Source organism: Calypte anna, chromosome 1, assembly GCF_003957555.1.
Source record: "Calypte anna isolate BGI_N300 chromosome 1, bCalAnn1_v1.p, whole genome shotgun sequence".
Classification (NCBI taxonomy): domain Eukaryota; kingdom Metazoa; phylum Chordata; class Aves; order Apodiformes; family Trochilidae; genus Calypte; species Calypte anna.
In genome coordinates, this window is record NC_044244.1 from 119,548,541 (window position 1) to 119,562,794 (window position 14,254).

At 36.9% G+C, this 14,254-nt stretch overlaps 1 protein-coding gene across 6 annotated transcripts in view; it reads left to right on the forward strand.

Moving 5' to 3' along the window:
* Positions 1-14,254, forward strand: part of KLHL15 (kelch like family member 15) — a 30,271-nt gene that overhangs the window by 5,113 nt on the left and 10,904 nt on the right. For 3 of the 6 annotated variants that reach the window (XM_030469450.1, XM_030469449.1, XM_030469448.1), the window contains one exon: positions 7,847-8,558. In XM_030469450.1, coding sequence (XP_030325310.1) covers positions 7,854-8,558 — 705 coding nt within the window. In that variant the 5' untranslated portion in view covers positions 7,847-7,853. Of the gene's footprint in view, positions 1-4,981; positions 5,040-7,846; positions 8,559-14,254 lie in introns of all 6 variants that reach the window. The other 3 variants (XM_030469451.1, XM_030469452.1, XM_030469453.1) reach the window with 2 other exon arrangements.

The window sequence follows — 14,254 nt, forward strand, 5'->3', positions numbered from 1 at the left end:
TCTTTTTATAGGGAACTATAAAGCTGTTAATGGATAAAAGGGCAGAACTTCTGAAGTCTGGCTTCCTGTTGACTTCTTTGTTGTGTATACTCATCAGTAAGAGAGTAACCCAGCTCTTTTACCTCCATTGCCCCAGTTCACAATCAGATCCCCTCCCCATACCACCATGCACCAACCCCCTTTCCGTCTTTTTCCTTCCACCACTTAGCCAACATGTTTAAATTCTACCACATGTCCTATAAACTTTCCCAGTGTCACTCATCTCCTTTCACTTTCCTGAATTATGCCCTATGGCGGGGTTGGATCTACACATGTGTTGAAATGCCTTTCAGCAAACAAAGCAGAACAGGTAACTTGGATTATGCTGTACCTCTTTTATTTATCTAGCTGCCAGTTTGGTAGAAATTTGTAGAAGTTTAATGTGTGATTCCTGTCTGACAGTTCTGACATTTGATAGGTCAAAAGCTGTGTGTTGAACAAAAGGCACAATCTCATTAATTTTCTCAGATCATAGTAAAAGTATTAACTGAGTTAGCAATAAATATACAGATACTAAAAAATACAATTGTAAGGTTTAGTTGAAGTAGCATAATTTATATTAAAATTATTTTTACAAATATAGTTTAAAAACTGCTTGTAACACATTACGTTTTTACTATGCTAAAAATTTATGAGTCTACAAACTTTGGTATAAAAAAAGTATAATTAAATTTTTCACTGCTAAGTACTTGCCACTTTTTCTGCATAGAATACTCTAGTTTTCTTGATAAGTATCTTCACAATGAGAAAAATCACTATTAATTTTTTTTTTACATTTGTATTATAACCAGGTATTATAAAAGCCACAAGCGTATCTCTCTCCCTCTCTTCTCTCTTTTTCTCTGTCTGTAAGGGATGTTGGCAGTTGGGATAGAGCAACCCTGTCCGCTTTGAGAGCAGTGGCAAATCTGCAATCACTACCATGATTTAATTCTTAAATATTAGTGATGGTGCATGTTTTTATAGTAAAAGGCAATTCTCGCTGTTACAGATAGATTAGAAATATTTTATACTGGGCACCTATTCTGGTATCATCATTAGATGTAATCAGAAGATCATTGAGCTGAGGTTGCTTTACATTCAGGAACATGTTTTTCTACAGGTGTAGTGATGCAGTGGTCTTTTAGCCAAATATTTTAAACTATCTTAATGTCAATGAAGTGCAGTTACATCATCCACATAGAGGACTAACAAGGTGAGAAAATAATGTATATCTCATTTCTGTTAATTCATGGGATGGAAGTTGAATTTAAATTCAGTTAAGTGAAGTTAAACTGGTCAAGTAACTACAGCTGATGCATACACCTTTCAGTCTTAAAATATTTGTCAAGCATGTACTTTCATCAGAATCTTTTCGATAGTCATCCTAAAGCTTGATTTAAGAGCTGAGCTGGAGAGCATATTTTATTCACTGGTGGTTGGTGTTGTAAAATGGGAAGTTTCTGACAGATAATGAATTAGTATTAATCTAAATTCAGCCTATATGAAAAATATACTGTTCACTAGTATTTTGAAGCAAAATGGTTCTCATCTTTTGTATGTGTTCTTGTAACATTCAGATCCTTCTGTGCAGAAAGACTAAATTGGGTTATAGAATAAGTTTTTAGGAACAGAGAGTAAAATGAGCTGAGAAACCTATCTATTATGAATAAAATGCATATGAGACCACCTTGAGTTTGAGGCTTCTCAAAAAGAAAAAGAAATAAAACACTTTCTTGTAGTGTTGTAGTTTATGGAAATAACTAAAGACTCCTAAGTAGGGTTCTAGCATACTTGCAGTGATTTTTAACGATACTGAGCTGAGACCTAATCCATACTGAGTTTTAGTATGTTTGGGTACAGCTAGTTCTGTTAATGCTTCTAGGATAACCATAATGACCTCAGAGACAGCCAAAGTGTTAAAAAAGTGCCACTGCTGTCATAAACTGATGGGGATTGCTCAGAGGTAGCAACATGGGTAGAGATTATGAGAGAGGTTGTCCTGGTCAGGTGCACGTCCCTAAGTAATTCTTCATGCAGCGTGGACAATTTTCAGGAATACCTAAGGTTTAATTTCTAGAGTACTGGCAGTCTGGTTCCTCTGACTGGCAGTGACTGGTAAGCTTTTAACTCTTCACTTCTAAAATAATTTGGTGTTTGAGGAATTTTGCCATGAGCTGGGTCAAAACTTCAGCATGAACCTAAAAATGTGGTTAAGATTTGTTGCCTCCCAAACTTAACATATTAATTATAAAGAATTTTAGATGGGACACATACCAACTTGATGGGTTTCTTTGTTTCCTACATCTGCAGTTGTTACAGCAATGGCAAGTTTTGATGTGGTTGTTGGTCTGTTTCACATCTATTTCATTCTTTCTGTTGCCATTCATGGGGATTTATGATGGAAAACGGTGGGTCAGACAAGGTTTAATAGTTTCAGTGTCAAACCATGTTAACAGAAGTTTAATTTGGTGCATAAATTATTTATACTGTGTAAATTTGTATTTATACGCTCATTGCATTCTTACTGATTGCAGTACAGTGTATTCTAATACCCAGTTTTCAGGGAAGAGTAAATGCGGTTCTGAATATTTTGCTTGTATGTGCAAATGAATGTGTGTATATTATTTTCATACATGTGTATACTGCTTGACTATGGAGAAACATCCTATTTGTGCAGGAATTTTTTTTTTAACAAAATGAGGGTCAAAGAATTCTGCTCAAAGCAGTCTTTGCTACGCACTTCACTGAACAGAACATGTGTAGTGGCTTTAAAATTTTCATTTAAATGCATGTGTTTGATAGATGAGAGGCATTTTATAGATGGAACAGATTATTGGGGTTTTAAGCTCCCATTTTAGTACCAAAGTATGGTTCTGTATGTCTGGTGAAATAACTTTCCATTAAACTCATAGATACAGTGTTTTATTATGTGAGATTTTGTTACTCAGCTGTGTTCATATTGGTGCTTTCTCAGAATTTCTGAGGTAGATAGAATGAATAGGTACTTTGCTATCTATAAACAAAGGAGCTTACTAGTTCTATCTCAGCATCTCAAATGAGTTACTAAGAAGGGTAGTAAAGGAAAACAGAAACCTGCCTTTCAGCTCCTGTGCTAGTGTTGGTATTATCAATACTTTCCTAGACCAATACATTTCTATCCCTGGAAAGTGCATATAAGCCTATGCATTACATAGTCACACTTACTATCAGGAAGTATTGCTTTTGGATGAATTTTTAAATCAAACAGGTCATGAGCCAAAAGCAGCTGTTCCATAAGTCCCTTCTCAATCATCTTGGCATTTAAGATTCTCTTTCTTCTGCTTGTGACTAAGAGCCTCGGACAACCTGAGGAAATAAGGTCCTCCTTGCTTAGCAAGAAAAAGCAGTCTGGAACAGGGTTTTCTGACTTTTATTACAGCTGCAGAATAAAGATGAGAAATCAGTGTTCCAAGTAATTGCTTGTACAGTCATGGCAGAGTATACTCTGTAATGCATTGTGTGCTATAAGAGGAAGAAATGTCAGGAAAAGCTAATAACATTAAGGGTCTTTCTCTTTTGCCTTTTCTGCAGAGAATCTTACTTCCTGTGCTGCATTACACTGATCAGCTCTAGTATGCGCAGAACAATGCAGAATGTCAACTTGGATTTTCCTTTTATTGTTTATACATTGGGATTCTTTGTTCCAGTCTTCTTACAGACCACTGTAGGCTGCGTGTTTTAGGATTAAGTGTGTGTTACTGTGATTTGCATGCCTGAAGATGTAACTCAGAATTTTGCATTTTTATTGAAAATACGAAAAAAAACCCACGTTATGTTGTTGTCTTCTGGGAAATAAGCTGCAGCATTTGAATAGTGCATAGAATTACATGTGAGATTGCAAGTGTGTGTGTGGGAGGAATGGCATGTCTGTGCTTTATAAAAATCACTAAAATTGAGAGTATTTTGCATTGCTTTTTTAAAATATTTGAACTATGACATTGCTGTTTGGTTTTGACTGAGGATATTGACTATAGAAACTGAGATTTTTACCACTGGATCATCATATGCATTTAACTATCTAGTTTCCCACTTTCTGTGCTGTTTTAACCCTTGGCCAATACATTTTTGTGCTGTAAAGAAAAATATATCTGCTGATACACTGTGTAGTTTTATGACAAAAAATGGTATTTTCTGATTTTATTTAGTGCAGTAAAACAAGTAGTCTTTTCCTTTTCACTCATAGAATCCTGAAGCTTCCTAAGATGGTGTAATGGTAAATGCTGTCTGATGTTTGGGGGGCAAGATATACTGAGATTGAAAACTGTAGATTGAGTAAAATAATCTAAGTAAGGATGTAAAAACAAGGATTAAGTGGCTTAAATCCCCCTTTTTTAATACTTGTACAGCAATAATTTCAGAGCATTGACCACTTTGTTACCAATGTAGGGTGGAGATGGCATCTGGTTTTAGTACATTTTTACAGAATAATCAGTTTTAAAGAGATGTGAAAATTTGAACCCTAAGCAGCGTTCCCTAAATACAGGTGCTTTTAAAATGTATTTTGGTGATTCCTGTCATCTTATTTTCTAATAGATTTAAAATTTGAAGGGTAGTAGCTTACATCTGATTTTTTTTTGCATGTATTTATATTATTTGTATTTAATAACAATGCAAAAAAAATTGCAGTCTCTACATAAAAGCAACTTGATCACAGAATCACAGACTGGTTGAGGTTGGAAGGGCCCTCTGAAGGCCATCTGGTCCAACTCCCCTAGAGCTGGTTGCCCAAGACTGATGGCGAATTTTTGGGTTTTGTGTGTTACTTATTTACTTTGATCCCTAAAACGACCACCAGAGGTGCTTCTCTGGATTTAGTGCATTTACCATTTGTCTCTGTTTACCTTCCCTTGCCACCTTTTCTTTTTTGAAGCCTTTTAAAGCTGTCCTATATAGTAGTTAATTTCTCTCCTATTATTTGCAGAGTACATAGCTTTCACAAGTTAAGGGGGAAGACCTTAGTATGTGTTTGGAGCTTACTGGTATGGTTCTTTGTTGTTCACATGTGCAGTAATGTATGTACTGTTTTGAAAAAATCCTTTCTGTGAGATTGCCACCTGCATGAGCCTGTCTGATGGGAGTTCCTGTTATTTTTAGATTAATGTATGTTGCATCAGTTACCTGGGGGATGTTTGCTTCATTTCTGTTTTTTCCCAACATACTGTTGTGTTACTCTGTTCACATCTCACATTCACAAATTCTAACTGTCCCATCCTCCTTTTTCCACTGATCTTGAAATTAAATCTGAGATACATGTTTTAGCTTGTGTCCTAACGTAACTTACACAGTTGTTCTGTCTGAGAATCCTAGTAATTTTTCAACCTCTTGGGCAGTTTCAGATAAAACAGAGGCATTGTTGTTTCAAGCTGTTGTATGTTTTATGAAAACAGGTGGCCCATTTAGAGGCAAGTGGCCATTAAATCTCTTAAACAAGCAAGACTAAAGTATGAGCTCAACTATTATTAAACATCAGAGGACTGGAGGCATGAGAGAAGGAGTTACAAGTGCTCTAGTGAAACAAAAGCTAATAGTAGTGTTTACCTTTTTGTTTGTTATCAGAACTGCTATTAGCAAAAATCCTGTGAAGACAGGCTTTATGCTGCTTTTTCAGGTTGTTGCTTCTTTTTGAGGTGATAAGAGTTAGTCAAGTAGTTCTTTCCTCATCTGCTTTTGTGTTAGAATTACTAACAACTAAGGAAAATATTTGATGGTAATTTTTCTTTCTGGTAGGCACGTGCTGTGTGCTGGAATAAAGGACTCACAATATGAAGCTCAGGAGCAGTTTGCATTTTCTCTCTGTTGTCAGTGACATTGAGGGAAGCATGCTAGCATGGATACTGGAAATAAAGTTCATCTTGTTCTCTTGCTGCTGCTTTTACTCTCAGGAATTTGAATTTTGTCATAAGGCCTTAATTGTCATGAGCACTACGGGCATTGACTGACAGTGTGGGAGCAGTACTGATTCCATGAGGAATGGCTACAAGCACCCACTTACCATCTTAGTTTTGAATAGACAAAAGAGTATCTCTGATTTTGTTTTCCAGGATTGTGCTGTTGAGTTCAGGAGATGACTCTCCATTGACGAGAGTCAAATTAAATGGGTTCCAGTAGAGTGGCAGCAGTCGAGCACGTGGTGCGTGAGGAAGTGGGAGTAATGTGATAGCTGCTCTCTGAAGCTGAGAAACCTGGGTGAACGTGGAGACACTTCTGGGTCCATATACTGCTGTAAAGTTCTCTAACCTTGAAAATCAGCAGGTTTTAGAAAGTTTTTCATGCAGAGTCCCATAACCAAAGCATTGTTAACTTCAGTTGTTACAGGAAATTCAGTTTCACACACAAATAACTGAGTGAATGTTGCAGTGGAATTTATCCCACCTAACTTAAGGTGGGATAAAGTGAAACAAAAATGGTTGAACTAAATCTAGGAGCTGATTAATGCCAAAAGGGGAGTATGTTACTCTTTTCCCTGTTCCCTGCTGATGTGTGCTGCCTCAGGTTGTTTCTTGTGTCCTACCCCCTGTAGTGTCGGTCAGAAGTCAGCTCACTGATAAGCAGAAAGCTCTCAGGTTTTGAGGTTTTGTGTGTGCTGCAGGGCAGTAGTGTGTGTGTGTTGTTACCCCCCACCCTTGGTTTGGTTTAGTTTAATTTTCTGTCAGGTTTCAGAGTTGCATTGGCTTTCTAAAGCAGTCCAGTGAGCCCCCAAAATGGTTTAGGGTAAGCACCAGCAGGAGCTCGGACCTAGCAAGGAGGACAGAGAGTACTTGTTGCCCTAGTGATAAATTCTCAGATTGCTTCAAGCTGCCTGTATAACTTCACCCTACCGAAATTCAAGGAAGATGAGCAAGGTTTTGAGAAATTCCTGCATTTTGAACATGTTTTGATTTGGGTTTTTATTGACTATTAATCTTCTTAACTTTAACAGGGTAGGATCCTGCTAGTATTAAATTTCTTTTTTGCTTTTTTATTTACTGACTATAGCTTGCACGTAAGTAGCACTGCATTTGCAAATGTTCAAATGCTTAGTAAGCAATTAAGCTTGACCAAACCTGGTAAACAGAATATTGTTTACTGTGCTTCCTATTGCCTTAGCATTTTGCACTTTAGAAGTCTCACCACTAAATTAATCCCTAAAATAAGAACAATGGGGGGAGGGGAGGAGGTGACTACATTGTTACAAGAGAAGTGAAACACACAAGCTTAAATAGTATCTCTGAGCTTTTTTAGTTTCTTAGAAATAACTTTTGAGTAAAATGACATTTTTTTAACGAGACTAAGATACATATTTTTTTAGGTTATACCTTGTACTGATCTACTGGAGCTTGTTTCTGAAGTTGAGGAAGTTCTATTTCCTTTCTGAAACCTTTGATATTCAAGAGTGGGTGTTTTATTGCTCCCCTGAGATAAATTCCGTAGAAAGATCGAAGAGGGGAGAGGAAGAAAGCCATGACAACCTTTTTAGCATTTCATGTTTATTATCTGATCACTAAGTTGTTTGGAATCTGAGTTCCACTAAACTGAGGAGTCACTTTTGAAAGTATTACATAGTTATTCTTGTTCATTATCTTTCCTTTAAACTGGGAATATTTTGGGTGGAGAAAATTTAAAGTTCATGGTTTAAGTAGTATATTAAGTTGATCTTTCAGCTGAAAAAAAAAGGATGGTGAAGATTTTAAAGTTTTAATAAAAGCAGTCTCAGTTAGGATTTATCTGCTCAGGAAGGGCTTGTGATATGTTATTAGAAATAACAATTTACTTTTATTTTTATTTGTATTTTCTTTCTTCCCCCCAGGTGATTCATGGCAGGGGACGTGGAAGGGTTTAGCTCCTCCATCCATGACACCAGTGTCTCTGCTGGATTCAGAGCACTGTATGAGGAGGGATTGCTTCTTGATGTCACACTTGTCATTGAAGATCACCAATTTCAGGCCCATAAAGCACTGCTTGCCACCCAGAGTGATTACTTCAGGATTATGTTCACAGCTGATATGCGAGAACGAGATCAGGACAAAATCCATTTGAAAGGCCTGACAGCTACAGGCTTCAGTCATGTCCTTCAATTCATGTACTATGGAACTATTGAACTGAGTATGAACACTGTTCATGAAATCCTTCAGGCTGCCATGTATGTCCAGCTCATAGAGGTGGTAAAATTTTGCTGCTCTTTTCTCTTAGCTAAAATCTGCTTAGAAAACTGTGCAGAAATTATGAGACTTCTGGATGATTTTGGTGTAAACATTGAAGGAGTCAGGGAAAAATTGGACTCCTTTCTGCTAGAGAATTTTGTGCCGCTCATGTCCAGACCTGACTTCCTTTCCTATCTGAGCTTTGAGAAGCTCATGTCTTACTTGGATAATGATCATCTGAGCAGGTTTCCAGAGATAGAGCTGTATGAAGCTGTTCAGGCCTGGCTGCGCCATGATAGAAGACGCTGGAGGCATACGGACACCATCATTCAGAACATCAGGTTTTGTTTGATGACACCATCCAGTGTTTTTGAGAAGGTTGGTGCATTTGAAAAGCAATAAGACAGGATTAGGATTCGTCATTTAGCTAGGGCAGCATGCCATTAAATAGGTAAGATTCTCAAACCTGTTAGGAGGAGCAGAAAGATAGAATTTATGTTTCCAATAAACTCTTAAGAAGGCAAACATCTAAAAAGATTGTCATCTGGTTAGTAGAAAATAGTATGTACAGTGGCTGGAGAACAGGTAGGTTTACAATACATGTTTTTAAGTGACTCCATATGGAAAGGACATTTTAAAATAAGATCACTTGTATCCAGTTTTATTTCAATTGTTCTGTTTTCCACAAGTTGCTTCTTGCTTTCCAGAGTTTTTATAGCTTTATACGGTACGTAGGGCATATATTGTGATAATTGTTATCAATATAATCAAAACATAGTGACTGTAGTTTTTACATGTTTTAAGTACAGATTTTTTTTTATTTACAAATGAAAACCAGTATCTGCTACTACAACAAAAACACCCTGATGATTTATCTTCAGTGCTTGTCCTTTGACACAGCAGTCAGAACTAAGCCCTGATCCTGCAAACTACACATACATTTGATTCTATACAAGACACATAATACAGTCAAAAGCTACTGATGGTGTGAAATGCAATTATTTACTTTAAATATCAGAGGAATCTTTGTAACAAGTGATGTAAATCCAACTGATAATTGTATGTGTTTAGAAGTTAAAAAGAACTTTTCCTACTGTTCTGTTGTAGAACAGAAAAAAAAATGTTATTTTCTACTTCTGAGTATCTCTCAACAGTAGAGAATTAAAAATGTTATCAGCTCTCTTGCAGGCTGGCATTGGTAAGGGTATTCAGGTTAGCCATTACTTAAACTATGCTGTTTTGTTTTAACAATGTTAATTTTGTGTGAAAAGAGACAACTTAAACTTGTGTATTTTTCATTTCTCAGTGAATTAATAGGATTTAAGATCCTGTGGTTTTGTTCAGCTTCTTACAAATTAATTTCTCATATCTTTTTACTTTGGTATGTAGTGAATATACAAATAAGGTGTTGTTCTTGGTGGTGGTTTAAAGTCTACCAGATCATTTAAGCAGTAGTGCTTATACTTATTTGTATTTTATACTATAAAATCCATTGGTTACTTCAGAGACTACTAGTGAGGGGTTTTTTTGTTTTTGTTTGGTTTTGGGTTTCTTTGCATGTGTGAATTGAGTAGAGGAAGTAACAATACATAAAATCTATCTATGGTCCTATATTAGCCTATAGACATAAACAAAATAAATGCCTAAATGTACTTTAGAATAGTAATGTAATGTCTGTGTTGGGTTAGGCTAAAGTATTTTCAACAAGTAAGAGTTTTGCTTTGCAAGATACTTTTAAGTGTCTTGTTTTTAATATTGCTTTTACCTTATTCTTACATCATACTTTATTCTTACATCATTTAAGCCTTTCAGTAGGAAAACTGATTGGATTCACAGAGTATTTTTAAAGTCAGTCTGATAAAGCCAGACTGACAGAAAAGTCTGCTTCAGTTCCTTGGCTTTTTGGGACACGAGTTTTCTTGTAAGCGTAAGTTAAAAGTAAATGTTGGTCTTCAGCATTACATTTAGGTGTAGCTTCTGGAGCTCATTTTGGTATTAGTGCTATAAATCCTGTATACAGTGCTTCTCATGTTTTATCTTGATAGCTACAGAATGGACAGATAGGTACAACTTCAGGAGAGAAATAATTTTCAGCATCCCAGTGTGTGTACCCACATGCAAAAGCTTTATCTGTGAATACCGTTTCCATTAATTGTCTGTGGGATCAGAGAGAAACCAGTGCAGATTCTGGAGTGGGACAACTGAGCAGGGGGAAGCACAGCTAAATAAGTATGCAGTTAGTTACTGCAGCTAAGAATGTATCTGTGTTTTGCCCTGGCTAGAGAACACTGAGTGGATTCAGCACGACAGGTGACAAGGGATGACTGCAGTTGGAGATAACATCAGAATGTAGACCACACATTTCTTTTTTCTTGTTTGTTTTTTTTTTGTAAATAAAAGAGCATATCTGTTAACTGTTCTAGAAGCAACCTGAGAACTCACTTTTGTGTGTAGAAAGTAGAACACAACGGTAAAACTGCTTATTTTTTTGAGATCCGTAGACAGAAGTCACCCTTTTCCTAAAGCCAGTAAATACTAAATGCCTTTGTAAATGTACCAAATACAATCTGAGGTTGACTGTTATGGTTCAGCAAACTCTGTATACGCTGTCTGGCTTGTCATATGTACTCTTATGTAATCTTTCTAATACGCATTTCTAAGATGCCTGTCATTGTAGTATATAAATAACTTGGAAAAATTAACTTCACAAGTCACACTAAGGATACTTTCAGCCTCTTAAGACAGTCTATTTCTTGCATCATTTTTTTGAAAATATTTACAACCTGAGTGGGATGGCTTGTCCTTTTGAAAAAGGAATTGATGAATGAGTCTACTTTTATACCTGGAGGCTAGTGTGCATTTGGAGTGAAGGTACAGCCTGTTTGGTTACTCTAACCTGTCCTGGAAAAACTGCTTCTGAAGTGTGAATAGATACTCCTTTTGTTCCTCAGTGTTTAGTATAAGTGTAGATGTATCAGGGAAAATGGAAAGATAAATAAAGTAAGGATTTGAGGAATAGTTAAGAAATAAAGGCGAAGTGCATGGGGAGAAGCATTAGTTCTGCTATCCATGTTACACTTGCCCTTACTCAAAATGTATCTTTGAGGAAGGTTGGAGATAAAAAGCTAGAGGGTGTTTCTCCTAGATCATTGGTTTATTCTGTGTTTTACTGTAGGCAACCTTGTCATGATTTCCCTTCATACACTGTCTAAGCTCTGTTTAGTTTGTGTACTTCTTAGTTTGAACTGTTCTTTCAAAACCTCTGGCCTTAAAATGGCAACCTTTTTTTTTTTTAATGCCCATTCTGTAGGACTGTTATGACTAGCCCATGCTGATTTTTAAATAAATAGTTTAAATCAGAAGCTTACTAGTTATTAGATGCATCTGTTTCTACTTTAGAGGTAGGATGAACAGAATATTATTTTTGAGAATGTGCTCTGCTGTGCCTGGATAATAATAATATTTGAACATGTCATTGTATGTGACTTCACCTTTGATAAATGTGCTGAATTTTTCCTTTTTTTTTTCTCATTTACCTACATGTCTAGTAATTTCAGATGTATCTACTTCTACGACCTTATGCTGAAGCTTAGAATCAGATGTGTCTAGTGGATGAGGTTAGTGGGCCCCTTTTATCTTGAGGAGGTTCTGCACTTTTTTATATCTAAAGGTTATTACTAACCTGTGGTAGATCTACTAGCAGTGTCTGTTACATGCTGAACGTCTCAGTTCTGCCATATGAATTGTTGGCTTCACTCTGATTTGATAAATTGCTTAGATTCCTGCTTGATTGTGGTAATTTCTCTTGCCACTTTCTAAAAAGCACCCACAAAATACTCAACTTGAGGGCATTGTCCTTACTGTGCAGAGGCAATGTAGTCTTGTTTTAACATGATTAGGCTGAAAAACAGTAATCTGTAGTCCTTGCAGAATAACCCTTCAAGCCCTGTGCTGACCAGTTTTTGTGCTGGCCATTGGTTATAATTCAGTAAACATCTGTGCTGGAAAAAGGGAAGGCACAACAGCTTTCTACAGTGCTACCCATCTTCATGTTAAGTTGCAAAGAAATTTGGGTTCTGCTATTTTAGAGGCACATGTGTGATTTTTTTTTTTTTTTTTTTTTTTTTTTAATAATTTTTTTCTATTTGGCTTAACTTTGTTTTGGTATAAGTGTTTTAACATTATCAAAATATTTGTTGACGGGCTTATAAGTATGCTTAGAGTATGGCCAAAGATAAGTAGACATGAAAATAATAAGGATCCTGTCTACTTGGTAGGATTGATGGATTTTTAATTTTTATTCAGCTTGATCTCCAGTAAAAAAACCTCTTTTCAAGTAAATAGAGGAATTTGCTCTCTAAGAGTCTGATACATTATTCATTGAAAATGTGTTTCCATTTGCCTAGCAGTTGAGTTTTACTCAACTCATTACTCACGTATTCAGACTTAGCAGTTTTAGAAAAGTAAGCAGAGTTTTATAACCTTTGAAGTAGTTCTTTGCTTACGTGGTTAGAGATGATAGGGTCACATTGTGAGCCATCCAGATTTTTCTGTTGTTTTTTTTTTACCAGTTCTACAGAAGGAACCAGGCTAATATCCACCCCATGTAATAACATGTCAAGATTTAGGCACCAGGTATACAAATAATAGATGTTCAGTTTGGGCATTTCAAACAGCCTTTCTTTATGGTTTTGAAAGCTTTTTTGAAATAATAAAGTTTTAAGTGATTGTAATGGAAAACAAAAAGGTAACCTCTAGATACTGAAGTCAAACTTGTCTTAAAGAACATATACCTTACATTTCGTTGCTCTTCCTGTAACTTATTATTTTGTTTAATTACTTTAAGGGAAATGGGGGGAAGTTGATGGACTTGATAAGTTGCTAAGATAGGCTAGATCTGGTCTTTTGTGGGGAGCAGTTTTCAAATTAGAAACTAATAGCTGACATTTTTGGATTGCTTTTTTTCATAGAATATAACTGGAAAATTCTGAACTGCTGCAACTAGAAAAGCATACATTACAATACAGCAGAAAAATGAGCAGTTATTAATAGCTGCATTAATTTGGAAAGCCAGCAGTTTTTACTCAATGTTTCAGTCATTTAAAATGAAGAAGAGAAAATCCATTCAAGCTCCAGTTTGCTATGCCTGGAGGGATGGTGGTGATTTTGGTGAGGTTTTGAGGCTTTGATGTTGACTGCTTAGGGGGGTGAGTAGAGAGGTCTAACTGTTTTCTTCATTTTTTTATAATGTAATGACACATTTGATTTTATTTATGCTGTTACCTGTCTATGCAGCTAAAAGTCTGACTGTGAACCACTGTAATGATGGTTGAGTTGTAGTGAGTTGTGAACAGGGTTAAATCCAGTTGGCAGCCAGTCATGAGTGGTGTTCCTCAGGGCTCAGTGTTGGGGCCAGTCTTATCCAGTATCTTTTATCAGTTATCTGGATTATGAGGTTGGGTGCTTCCTCAGTAAGCTTGCAGACAACTTGGGCAGGAGTGCTGATCTGCGCAATGGTAGAAAGACTCTGCAGAGGGACCTGGACATGTTGGGCTGAGGCAGTAGTATGAGGTTTGACAAGGCCAAGTGCCAGGTCCTGTAGTTCAGTCACAATCCCATGCAATGCCACAGGCTTGATAAGAATCTCTGGAAAGCTGCCCAGCAGAAAAGGACCAGGGGGTGCTAGTTCACAGCTGGCTAAATGTGACCATCAGTGTGCCCAGGTGGCCAAGAAGGCCAACAGCATCCTGACCTGCGTCAGAAATAGTGTGTCCAACAGTGTGTCCCTATTACTCATACTTGACACTGGTGAGGCTGCACCTCCAGTCCTGTGTTCAGTTCTGGGCACTTCAATACAAGACAGCTGGAGTTTTTCCAGAGAAGGGCAACCAAGCTTGTGAAGGTTCTGGAGAACAAGTCCTGTGAGGAGAGGCTGAGGGATTTGGGAATGTTTAGTTTGGAGAAGAGGAAGCTGAGGGGAGACCTTATTGCCCTCTACAACTACCACAAAGGATGCTGTAGTGAGGAGTTGATCTCTTCTCCTAAGTGAATAATGACAGGACTAGAGGAAATGG